Source organism: Hakea prostrata, chromosome 4 (genome assembly GCF_041222555.1).
Source record: "Hakea prostrata isolate BN-2017 chromosome 4, UWA_Hpros_2, whole genome shotgun sequence".
Taxonomy (NCBI): Eukaryota; Viridiplantae; Streptophyta; class Magnoliopsida; order Proteales; family Proteaceae; genus Hakea; species Hakea prostrata.
Window position 1 is genome coordinate 7,002,356 of NC_142603.1, and position 12,933 is coordinate 7,015,288.

Consider the following 12,933-nt stretch of genomic DNA (forward strand, 5'->3'; position numbering starts at 1 on the left):
TCCTGCTACTTTTCATTATAGATTTTGAACTTCAATTGTTTTTTTCCCCCTTTTTTTGGGTAGAAGAACAGATGATTTTTATATTTAGGGGATGGGGATTTTGAACTTCAATTGTTGTCCCCCCCCTGCGGCGGGGTTCAAGTGTGATTCAGTTGCTTGTGTCAAAAAATATTCAACAATGTATTGACAATCAATAAAACCGAAGCTTAACATCTGACAGAGTTGGAATCTATCCGTCCACAAAATATATAGCCTTGTTTAATTTGTCTTGCAACTGTTCTTTTGTTTTCTTTTTTTTTGGTAGAAAGATGATTTGTTTGAGAGTAGAACAAGCAGAGTTCCAAGGCATCCTGAATACATAAGTCAAGAGCCACTGATTGGAAATTGGCCATTCAGTCTTGCTTGTCAAAGACATGGCGATTTTTGCTGGAGAATCTGTCACTGCATTCATGTCCCTAGAAATAGAAAACATGAACTGGTCCTCCGTCGACAGCAAACTTCTGATATCCTGAATAATCCTGTATACCTCTGGTTTCACCAGTTCAGCATTGTCTGTTTCAAACAAACAGTTGAGGTATTCCCCTTCCAGGGCTGCCAAGATTGCTGTTCTCAATGCCATTGCTTCAGCAGAAAGAGCAGTAACCGGTTCCGAAGAAGCAAACACCGGCTGTTTAGGCTTTTCTTCATAACTATCCTGATTCCTCCTGCACCTGAATCACCACTGAGTGCTGCATCACAATGTACCTTGATGCCATTGTCTGATGGAGAATTCCATCTTCTGAAAAACCCTTCAAACAAAAAAATAATAATAACAGAGAGACATTGCAAACCATTTAACCCATATTCGTGTAGGTGATATCTGTCCACAGTCTTTTTAGATCACCATCCTCTTGTAACTGGTGTTCTTCATTTGACCTTGACTTCTGACATTGAATTGTAAATGACTTATACATTTTAATAACTGTATTAAATACATAATCCATGCTGAACAGAAAGAAGAAAAATTCATGCCACATGACGTGTAGGTAACTTTCTAAAGTTCTACTTATAAAGAATGGGTGATGAAATACCTTTTAAGAGATCCTTCTGAGCTTTTATAAATGGAAAAGACTGTGTCGAAAAAGTATATATTCACATACATTTAGGAGAGAAAAAAGAAATGCAATTTCCACCATGAGCCCTTTTTTGGATCTGTACCAACCACATAAAATTAATCTGGATTCTTTTCTTGACCTTTCACGTTTCAACCATGGCTTTTTGCCAGATGAAGTACTGTTCTGCTATGGAATTAAATAAATGAAAAAAACATGTTTCATGGCAGATGAAATTATTTTTGAGATTTTTTTTTTATAAAAAAAAAAGATTGTTGCCAAATTACATGACCTCTGCACAACCATGTGACCATAAAAAGATAGTGTAATGCCACAATCTACTACTGAATGGATTTTTTTTTTAAAATTCATTTCAAAGGGATAAGGGGTGAGGTGATTATTTCATGTGATCTGCTATTTTGGATCTCTTATTTATTTTATGAAATAGTAGACGTAACTTGATATAATGAAAAGGGGAGAAAAACATGTATTGTTATAAAACCACAAAAAATAAAGCATTCACGAACGCACAAGAAACTAATCCGCCAATTTAGACTCAAAATGTACTAGAAGGAAAATGAGAGTTTTATTCTTCTAGAAAGCTAAATACTAGTTTCTAAAAAATGTTTTGACCAGGCATATACTCCATATATGATACTTAAAAATAATTAAAGCATTACTATATTAAAGTCAATGAAGTATAAACGATAATATAAATGTTGTGAAGGATTAAGATCTTGAGTCAGGCATGAAATGCAACTTAAAGTGAAAATGACTTGCATATTGCAGGTAGTTCACGTACTTGTACATCTTTTTGACTTTATCTTCACTAAGAATTCTGTAGCTTTGATGTTAGGAAGGTTAACCTATCAATGATGTGGTTGAAAATTGATTCAAGTTACATGAAAGTAGCTTCTTGTCTATCTCTTCTCTTTTCTTTTCTTTTCTTTTCAAATAAAGTCACCTTGCTTTACTCTTAGACTTGTTAAAACATTGTATGTTATTGATAGTAGTTTATACCATTTGCTAATTAGATCCACTCTTATAACTAGAGTTCCCAAATAAAGAAGAAAAAAAACACAAAAAGTAAACTCTAAAAAGAAAAACTATTGTTATTGTCATTATATAATACAAACAAGTAAAGGATTTCTTAGTTCATATTCAGTTCACGAAAGGAATAACTTAATATATTTTTTTGAGTTTTTTTTATGGTACCCGCTAAAGTTAGACCTACTGTTTACTTAAGTGGAAAGATTTTCAAACAACCTATAATTCACTTTTTTGAAAATTCCAAATTACCTCATTTACAAAAAAACTCCTTCACTTCCTGGTTTTGACTTCTACTGCAAGTGGCGAAAAGATGAAAAAGACAACCACCGTCACATCTTAAACATTTTTGAATTCATGTGGTGATCAGATGAAATATAACTTACTGATCGACCGCTGCTCTTTAAAGCATTGATGAATGCTTCATTTGAAAGCACATCAAATTTCTTTTTCTCTTCCCCCTATAATTAAGATATGAGCATAGAGGAAAACAATATAATAAAAAACTAGAAAATTGAAAAGCCTTAAAACAAAGGGGGAAAATCACATACATACACACAAGTAATGTTTAGTAAAATAAAAAAAAATATTTTCCTTCATTGCATGGTCAAAATAGTCATTTAAATTTCAAAATTAATAGAAAATTAATTGTGAGTAACTTAGAATTAAAAAAAAACTGTATTGTGAAGACGGGGGGGGGGGGGGGGGGGGGGGAAAGAGGGGGGGGGGGGGGAAATGGGGGGAAAAAAAAAAAAAGAGTTTGAAAATTTTCCCACCATAGTGAACACCATGAAAAAAACTCTTTCAATTTTTTTTATATTTTGGAGGTCTAAGTAAATGCAAAAATGATGACCATATTATTGGTATAATGTTCTTTTTCACACCCTGTCTCCTCATTGACATGCAAATTGTACATATGACTCGTGCAGTATCTCTTTTTATGGTATCATTGATTTGAAGTCAGACTTCTCATTCCGCATTCTATTAACTATTGACTTTATGTTATCGTAAGTCTCACAAGGAAGGCATGTTACTTCCTCAAAATACCATCATGAAAAAGGCATGGAATTAATATTAGCACTTGAGACACTAACTAGATTATATTAAATCCCATAAGAACTTCTATAATTGGCTTAGCTTGTGACGTTAATTTGGATTATCATTATCACTCTTGTATGATATTCTAACCATTTTTCATGTGGCTAAAATGTTTTTTTTTTCTTCTCTAAACTTGATTAAAACATGAAGGAAAAGGTTAATTTCATCAATTTTGTAACGTCTAAATGTGATTTACGCTTGAAAATTTTTCTACGGATAATGTCTTTGCTGAATCGAAATACAGTTCAATTGAAAGGATTATGCCGTTTCGATATATACAATTACGTGCAAGAAAAATTCTCCTTACCAACCCAATCACAAGTCATTTTTAAACTATAATTGATTATCCTCGTGTACAACGTATTCAAAAGCTTAACGATTCTATGTGTCGTGTTCTAACAGGACATACAAATCTCAATAAATTCGCTTGTTAAGTATTTTATTTCTAGAATATATCAAGTTAATTTCATGCTTAATATGCATCTAGTAACACCTACATCTTCTGATTATTTTTTAAAAATCATTTGAGGAAAACTGATTAGTTAGATTTAGACTGACTCATATTAAAAAAAAAAAAAAAAAAAAAAAAAGAAGGAGGTAGGCTTATGGGTTGGTACCTTGGAGATAGAAGTAAAGCCTCAAGATGCAAAAATGACATCAAAGATGCATCATCATCTTCTTACACTTTTCTCTTTGTCTTCTTTATTGTTATTTCTTCAATGAAAATTAATTAAAAATGAATAAGCAATTCAATATATTCATATACTTCCACGCACACACTTTTAAGATAAAATTATTATTCTAACATAGTCCAATCAAAAGTTTCCACAACACAATTACACTTGCCACTTGATTATTTTTGTAAAGGATTTTCTTCTTCACATCCTCACATATTAATAAATTTGTAATATATACTAAAAAGTCCTGGTTATGTTTAGGCATGATAGTTATTTATTTTTAAAAAATTTTCAAACACATGTAAATTAAGTTTTAGTTCAAACAAAATAAAAAATATACAACTTTTACTGATGGACATAGTTGGCAGAGACTAACGACAAATAATATGAGATTTGGAATTCGAACTACTTAGGATTAGTGTTGAAACCCTGCCTTATATTTAAATTATACATAAAGTTATCATTCTAAGGATGTAGTTGATGTTTGTATAAACTAACCTGGACAAACTTTGAATCCAAACAAAAAAGTTGACAAACTACATTATAAAAGTCTAGAAATCTAGTTGAATATAAATAAAAAATAAATAAATAAAAAAAATATATATAATATATATATATATATATATATATATATATATATATATATATATATATATATATATATATATATATATATATATGTATATATATATTTATATATATTTCATTTATTATGAACAAAAAGTGTCAAATTATATACTTTAAAAAGAAAAAAAATAAAATTTTGTTTTTTTTTTTCTTTTAGAACAAAAATTGCACATAATAGCTCTAGGATTTTAGTTTTTTTAGATTTGGCAAACTCTCTTCTTGATTATGCAATTTAAGAAGAAAATTTTAGTAAATTATTCTAAAATAGAGAAGATATATTAAATACAAATAAGAAAATTAGGACAAAATGAGTTCAACTTTTCTATTAATTTATTCATTACATATATAATGGAATTAGCATATTCTTTGATATGAAAATATCAGAGTCTACAAAGAAATACATTATATGATTCACATACACAATAAGATGATCTTGATATGGAATGATGGATTACTAAGATCTTCGGTTAATATGAGAATGCGGATCGTCAAGATTGCACACTGAGATGGCTGAGATATTCATTTGGAAGTTACATTTTTTTGTATGATTTCTTTTAAAGTAATGAATATCCATAAATAAATATGTTTAGATATAAATAGAAAAGAGTAATTCTTTTCTAATATGAATTGTTGTTGCTAGAATTTGATTATCCAATGTATATGTGAGAAAGTTGCAAATTAAAAACTAAGCCTTAGGTTGGCTTAGAGTTTGGGTTTTGTCTCTAAGGAAGTTGTTGCTCTCCTCGTCTTTTGCAAGCATGAACAAGAGAGTATTGTTTGCTTTATTAAAGAAATAAAAACTCTTTCAGGTGTTAATGGAAATGTGAGGTTTGTTCACATTGGGAGAGAAGCAAAAAAAGCCATTGACTGGATGTTTGCGAAACAACTTTGTTCTTTGGACACAGACATTCTTTCTGGATCCTCCAGCTAGGGTAGAAGGAATTCTCATGGTGGATAAAGAGTCTTGTTTAAGTAAGTTTTCTATTTTTTTTTTTTCTTTTTTCTTTGAATTGTTTAGCCCCTTATTTGTAACAAAAAAAAAACTAACTCACAGTTGGGGCAATTGATAGGGTTAATAACTTTGAGATTGTTTTCTTTTTTGGAAAAATGAAGCTTTGTATTAAGAATGGAAACAATATTACATACAATAATAAAGCATCCCATCCACATCATTTTTGATTAACCGGAATGTTAGGAGGGAAGAAAAGAACTTCATTCACATAGAGACAAAAACTCGACAAAAAGTTCGCACCAGTATTTAACTCCCGAATGTGGTGATGAAAAACACAATACTCAAAAAAGAAGCTTTGTATTAAGAAAGGAAACAAGATTACACACAAAGAGTATCCCATCCACATCATTTCTGGTTAACCAGAATGTTAGGAGGGAAGAAAAGAACTTCATTCACATAGAGACAAAACCTCGACAAAAAGTTGGCACCAATATTTAACTCCCGAATGCGGTGATGAAAAACACAATACTCAAAAAGAAAACTTTGTATTAAGAAAGGAAACAAGATTACATACAATAATAGAGCATCCCATCCACGTCATTTCTGATTAACCAGAATGTTAGGAGGGAGAAAAGAACTTCATTTACATAGAGACAAAAACTCGCCAAAAAGTTAGCGCCAGTGTTTAACTCTCGAATGTGGTGATGAAAAACACAATAATCAAATTGTTGCGAGAGAGCGTGAATGTTCGTGACTAACTCTTGAACGAACAAGGAAATACTACACTTACCCCATAACATCCACAATAGCCTGAGAGTCCTAACCTGGACATAGGTATATGCGTGAGATTGTGTTTTTCTGCTAATTAAGCAATGTGAGTTGGGAATTGAGTGAAAAGTAATAACTACTACAACTAGACATCACGTCATTTTGTACAATGGATGGTTTTTTGGGATAAATAAATAAACAACGAAATAACTAAGTTTTGATTTGAAGTCTTAGTTTAATGCAATCAAATGAAGAAGAACAAGAAAACTACAAAACATCATTTCATATTTAAATAATTCCTCAATGAACATGAGGAATTAATGGCTAACTATATAGTGTTCAATGCATCCAAGTCCTTGGGTCTTAAACTCCTAATTAAAAACTAATCACTTAATCTCCCATTAAAAAAAAATTACCAGCGTATACATGTACAAACAAAAACCACCAAATGAAGTGAGAAGTTTGATCTATTAAAAAAAAAGGGGCAAATTATAAATAGACTTTTTAAATTTTGAATCAATTACATCCACTATTCCTAAAAAATTAATTACAAATGGCCCCTATTGTTAAGTATTGTGATTAAATGATGATGTCATTGATTAACAAATATATTAAATACCTAATTTATCTTTATTTTTTCTTGTGTCTTTTAAAAGATAAATTACATATAAACCCTATAGATTTTAAATTAATCACATCTACTATTTATGAAAGAACAAAAAATCAATTACAAATGCTCTTCTACTATTAAGTGTTGGAGTTAAATAATAATATATTAAACTAATCTATATTCTGAAAATTTTATATTACTTTCTTTAGGTTATTGTACTTTTTTTTTCAAGAGCAGTAGATGTTATTCATTCAAAATATAGGAGATCTATATGCAATTTGTCTTTTAAAGAACATTAGAAGAAGAAAAAAATGATAAAATAAATGTTGAATATATTTGTTAACCGATGACATTATCATTTAACCCCACTACTTAATAGAGAAATAGTAAATATAATTGATTCGAAATCCAATGGCTCTATATATAATTTATCATGAAAATATTAACTAGTATGGGCTTTGGGTAGGCCAGGAGGATAACATTTAGAATTTTCAAGTTTTAATTATTCAAAATATAATATCATTATGAGTTATGACGTAATATATTTGGCATGATACTGGTGATGATTTGAAGAGATTGGTAGGTAGGCAATTGTGTAAACTTAGGATAATAGAAATGGAATTTTTTTTTTTTAAAATAGAAAGGAAATATTTGTTTTTGGGAGTAGAAATAGAAATGGAATATTTAATTTGATGAAACTCTTAATGTGAATTTGAATAATAAGAATCTGCAATTTCCCATCTGGTGACAGTGTTATTTACTTAAACAGAGAAAGAAAACCATTAAAACAGTCATGGATGGCACGAAACAGGAAGGAAGGAGAGAAAAACTGAGAGACAGAGAGAGAGAGGAGAGAAAGGGAGAATTACCTAAAGGCTGACGTTTGAGTTTCAAATCAGAGAGGGATAAGGATGGCCAAGACTATAAATCTAGTGAAGGCTGGCATTGTTGATTTCACCACCAAATAACAACAGAAGAGAATTTGTTCCTTCTGGGTTTCTTTCTTTCGTTCTTTCTTTATTTCTTTCAAGCAAGAGATCAAGAAGAGAAGAAAAATGGCAGGAGATGGTTTGCAGGAGCCGTTTTTGCAGAGTTATAAGGAAGCAGATATAGAGGAGATAAGGAGTTGCAGTCAATTCTTGAAGGAGTCATTGAAGGAGAACAAGAAGCTTTGGTACCTGGCAGCTCCTGCCATCTTCACCACCGTCGCCCAGTATTCTCTCGGCGCCGCCACACAAGTGTTCGCCGGCCAACTTACCACGCTAGAGCTCGATGCCGTCTCCACAGAGAACATGGTCATCGCCGGCCTTGCCTTTGGCATCATGGTATCTACTTTCTATTAATTTTCTCTCCATCTCTCTCTTTTCCTCTTAATTATTTCCATGTCACGAAATCAAGAACATGCTACTCATGCAAATCCATGGATGGTTAGAGATCATCGATGGAATCGTGGAAGGATGTTTATAAAAATACAAAAACTCTAAACGAAAAAACTAGAGAAGTAGCAGAAAACTTCCAGCTACACAAATTGCAGTCAAGTTTTTCTCTATTTTCCCATTGATTCATTCTTTCTGGAAGAATGAAAAAAAAATTTGAAGGTGGGCTACAGAGCTGTGAAAATTAAATTCTTTCTAGAATAATTTTTTTGTAAAAAAAATGGTTAGAAAAGTTGAATTCGGGTTGTATGTGAATGATATATATATATTTTTTGGATAAAAATATATAAAAAACGTTTTTCTTAGAGAGTTATCAAACTCCCCGTAAATCTCATTTTCAATCAATATTATGTAATATCTTATTGACAAGATGTGAAGTATGAGCTGTTAATCTAATTGGTAGAATAGAATGAATCTCAGCTCTGATTCGAATGGGATCTTCCTTCCCCTGTTTCTTCTATAAAGGTGGCTCGACATTTGGAATCTTGATGAATGAAATTTATTCTATTCTATTAAAAAAACATGTATATTTCACTACATGACTTATATATAAAAATAAATAGAATAGATTCAATGGTAGACATAATTAGGGAAAGATTTGTTTCCTTTTTTTAATACGAAAATATGTGTTTATAAATAATTTATTAGTCAACAATATGAGTATCTATGAAATTCAATTCCAAATTGTACTGGATGACTCACCATTTGCATTCTATCTTTATTATTATATAGGGGGCCCACAATTTACAGTTTCTCCACCCCTTATTTAAAGGCTATGATTTGTCTCGATCTACTAAAAGAAAAAGCACACACGTACCTATCACTATTGACTATGATTCCGGATCTACAACTTGAGTGCTCTCCGACGGCTTTATCACCATAAATTATAGAGGGCCTAGGGGTTGGGTGACGGATTTTTTTTTTAATGTTTTATTATTTTTTATTTGTGGGGCATTTGTGGGGCCCACAGAATTTGTGGTGGTAATGAGTGATGATCCGGATTCATTGACTATGGAGTTATTGTTTGGTTTTCGCAGATTTTGAAACCCTCTAACACACATTTAGGAAAGTTAACTTTTGAATATTAATAAGGTGGACTAAAGCTGAACTGTACTCCCCACGTATGTTACAGACCTAAAACACAATTTTGTTTTGAATTTTCTTTCAATGTATCTTCAATGTTACACCTTTGCTTGACTTTTCATGCTTGGTTTTCTATACTAATCTGATTCTCTATCTCAAACGTTGCAGTTGGGAATGGGAAGTGCACTTGAAACACTATGTGGGCAAGCATTTGGAGCAAAGCAAATACATATGATGGGGGTATACATGCAACGTTCATGGGTCATTCTCCTCTTGATGGCTTTCGTCCTCTTGCCCATCTACATCTTTGCCACTCCAATCTTAAGATTCTTTGGCCAGGACGAAGAGATTGCCGAGCTTGCCGGAACTTTCTCGCTCTATATGATCCCTCAGTTGTTCGCGTATGCCATTAACTTCCCAATGCAGAAGTTTTTGCAGGCACAAAGCAAGGTCATGGCCATGGCATGGGTGTCTGGACTTGCACTCATCTTCCATATCTTCCTCTGCTGGCTCTTAATTATTCAATTCCAGCTTGGGCTGGTTGGTGCAGCAATTGCACTTAATGTGTCTTGGTGGTTGGTGGACTTGGGCCAATTTCTCTACATTGTCATGGGCAACTGCCCAGGTGCTTGGACTGGATTCAGTTGGGCAGCCTTCCGTGACTTGGGTGCTTTTGCTCGTCTCTCTATTGCTTCTGCCATCATGTTGTGGTAAGAAACATAGCAATCTAGTGTAATGCAACTGACCTTATTTCTCTCTGGTTTACAACCCATTGATTCATTTCATCTCTGATCAAAACAGTCTTGAATTCTGGTACTACATGCTGCTTGTGGTGTTAGCTGGCAACTTGAAGGATGCACAGACTGCTGTGGCTGCCATTTCCATCTGGTAATTAACAGTTCTTGAAATGCTTTGCTTGCTCTTATCTTCGTTCTTTGTGTGTGGCCACCTTAAACAGCTTTCATAATACTCTCTTTTTATTTGTCCATGAAATGCAGTACCAATCTCCAGGGATGGGAGCTCATGATCTTCCTTGGCTTTAATGCAGCAATCAGGTAATAAAAGTTTTCCTTTAATTACCAGACACAGTTGAGGGGAAATACCAAGTGGGGGTTCATAAGTTTGTACTTACAATTTTTTTTATTGCTACAGTGTGAGGATCTCAAATGAACTCGGAGCAGGAAGGCCTAGGGCTGCAAAATTCGCAATAATTGTTGTGGTTCTAACTTCAGCATTGATGGGTCTAGTTTTCCTCAGCAGTGTCTTGTTCCTGAGGAATGTTTATGCCCTACCCTTCACAAATAGTCCTGAAGTTGTCAAAGTTGTGTCTCACCTTGCAGTCCTCTTCTCCTTTACTCTGCTGCTCAACAGTATTCAACCAGTTCTAACAGGTATGCAAGCTAAAGCAACAATATTTGCTTTTGAAACTGTAGAGAAAAGATTTGATAAAAGATTTTACCTTTTTTTGATAACAAGGTTAATGAATTCTGAAAATATTTGGAATGTCTGGTTGCAGGTGTGGCTGTTGGAGCAGGATGGCAGTCGTTGATTGCTTATGTAAACATTGGGTGTTATTATGTTGTGGGACTTCCTCTCGGGTTCTTGCTTGGAGCTCAATTAGACTTCGGAGTAGAGGTAAGGGAGCTCAAAAACACTTACCCACACAATCAATTTTCTATTCCATCCATGTAATTATCAAAACAAGGTCGATAATAATCATGTGGATTCACAGAATACAGAGCTCAACCAAACCCAACATTGTGCCTTTCATGTACAATGTAGGATAGATCATCATTTGTTGAAGGTCCTTACAGTGTGATCATCTTCTAAATTACAGGGAATATGGGCTGGGATGATCTCTGGTGTTGTTTTGCAAACCATTATCCTGATGTGCATCACTTTTGGAACAAACTGGACTAAAGAGGTCTCTCTCTCTCTGTCTCTCTTGCTGTGTCTCCTTCTCTCTCTGTGTCTCTCTCTGTCTGAAGCACAAACAGAGTTTGGGTTTAATGTCTTTCTGCCTCTCTGTTACAGGCTCAGGATGCAGAATCCAGGATAAAGGAATGGGGTGGATCAGTAGAACGGTCAGTTGAAAGTAGATCAGAACAATCAGTTGAAAGTAGATCAGAACAACCAGTTGAAAGTGTAAAGGTTTGTAATCAAATTCATCCTTAACGTTACTTGTTTCATCCATGGTGACAAATTCCCCAACATGTTGAAGCTAAATTAGATTCTTTTGCTTCTTGTGGCAGGATTTCAATTCTTCCAATGATGGAACAGTTTTGGTGTGATCAGTTATTTTTAATGGGAAGTACCATTATTCTTTTTCTTTCTTGTTGAAGCTTTGGGGATCATACGGTAGCTTAAATTAATGCATCCAGCTGCTCTACCTACAACAATTGTTTTAGCTAAGCACAAGGTTTTCTGGCATTTCGAGATTGCTGTGGTTTTCGCTACAGAAATTTGATTGATTCCTCAAATGGAGATGATGATTATGGATGTCAATGTAATATTGTTATGTTTTTTTTTTTGTATATGTATGCAACCAGAATATATATAATAGTGAGAGAAAACACAAGCAGCACTGAAAACATCTAGAACGAATTGTTGACAAGATCTTGTACACTTTTACTAAGGTGTTGTTCAAAGTAATAGAAATTGATTTATCTATTTTGAGGTCTTCATGTGGTCTCTTGTTCATTCTTCTTTTCCCCTCTTTTCTCTCTTGAAAAAATTGAAGAAAGCTTCACAAAATTGGGATCTTTAGTGTAACATCCTTTAAATGCAACCAACCTACTAGAAATCTACACGCAAGTACATCAGTCCAGCAAACTTTGAGTGTCCAGATAATCAAAGAGTAAATTTCCAAAGTGAACAGCAACAGTAGTGACTTGAAATGTGCAACACCAAAACTAGTTTCTAATGCATAAGCAACCCGCTAGATCTTATGCTGACATTTCGTAGGACCAATAGGTCCATTGACAATTTCTTTAAGTGCAACCCAACATAATTAAATTTTGCCGAAGATCAAGACTTCTATCAGTGAATTACATAGATTTAGAAACATGGCAAAACACACATAGATCAAACAGAATACTTTCATAAAAGTCTTGCCAGGCAGACAAAACTGAGGCATAAAGCATAGAAGCCGTTCTAATAAATCAAATATATCCAACCAAATCAATTACCAAAAAGAAAAAAATTGTTTATGAATAATGGAGTTCTGGGAACTTCGTACTTGAGATTCAAACTTCACCAATTGAACTCTTATACCAATTCAAAGACTAACAACAAAGAAATGATATGCTGAGTCTTGGTTTCATTTGAATTTTTTGTATATAGGTGATGATTCTGAATTTTATTTTAGAAGCATAAAAAATAGATTCTATGCTAAAATTCCTAAATTGCCGAAACCTACCCACTCTAAAGAACAAAAACAATAATGCTTGTCTGTCTCATTTTTCCCTTCAAATTTAAGCGATGGAGGTTTGAGGACTAATGCACAGACAATAGCTTTCCCTTTCCCTTCGACTTCCTCTGAAGT

The 12,933-nt window shown here is 33.2% G+C and overlaps 1 protein-coding gene across 1 annotated transcript; it reads left to right on the forward strand.

Moving 5' to 3' along the window:
* Positions 1–7,540: 7,540 nt before the first annotated feature.
* Positions 7,541–11,935, forward strand: LOC149017489 (protein DETOXIFICATION 33-like). The gene is made up of 9 exons (XM_089154179.1): positions 7,541–8,195; positions 9,558–10,099; positions 10,191–10,277; positions 10,388–10,444; positions 10,542–10,780; positions 10,906–11,024; positions 11,227–11,313; positions 11,424–11,540; positions 11,642–11,935. Exons 1-9 carry the CDS (start codon positions 7,926–7,928, stop codon positions 11,678–11,680), a joined length of 1,557 nt encoding a protein of 518 aa, XP_089010305.1. The 5' UTR covers positions 7,541–7,925; the 3' UTR covers positions 11,681–11,935.
* The last annotated feature ends 998 nt before the right edge of the window (positions 11,936–12,933 follow it).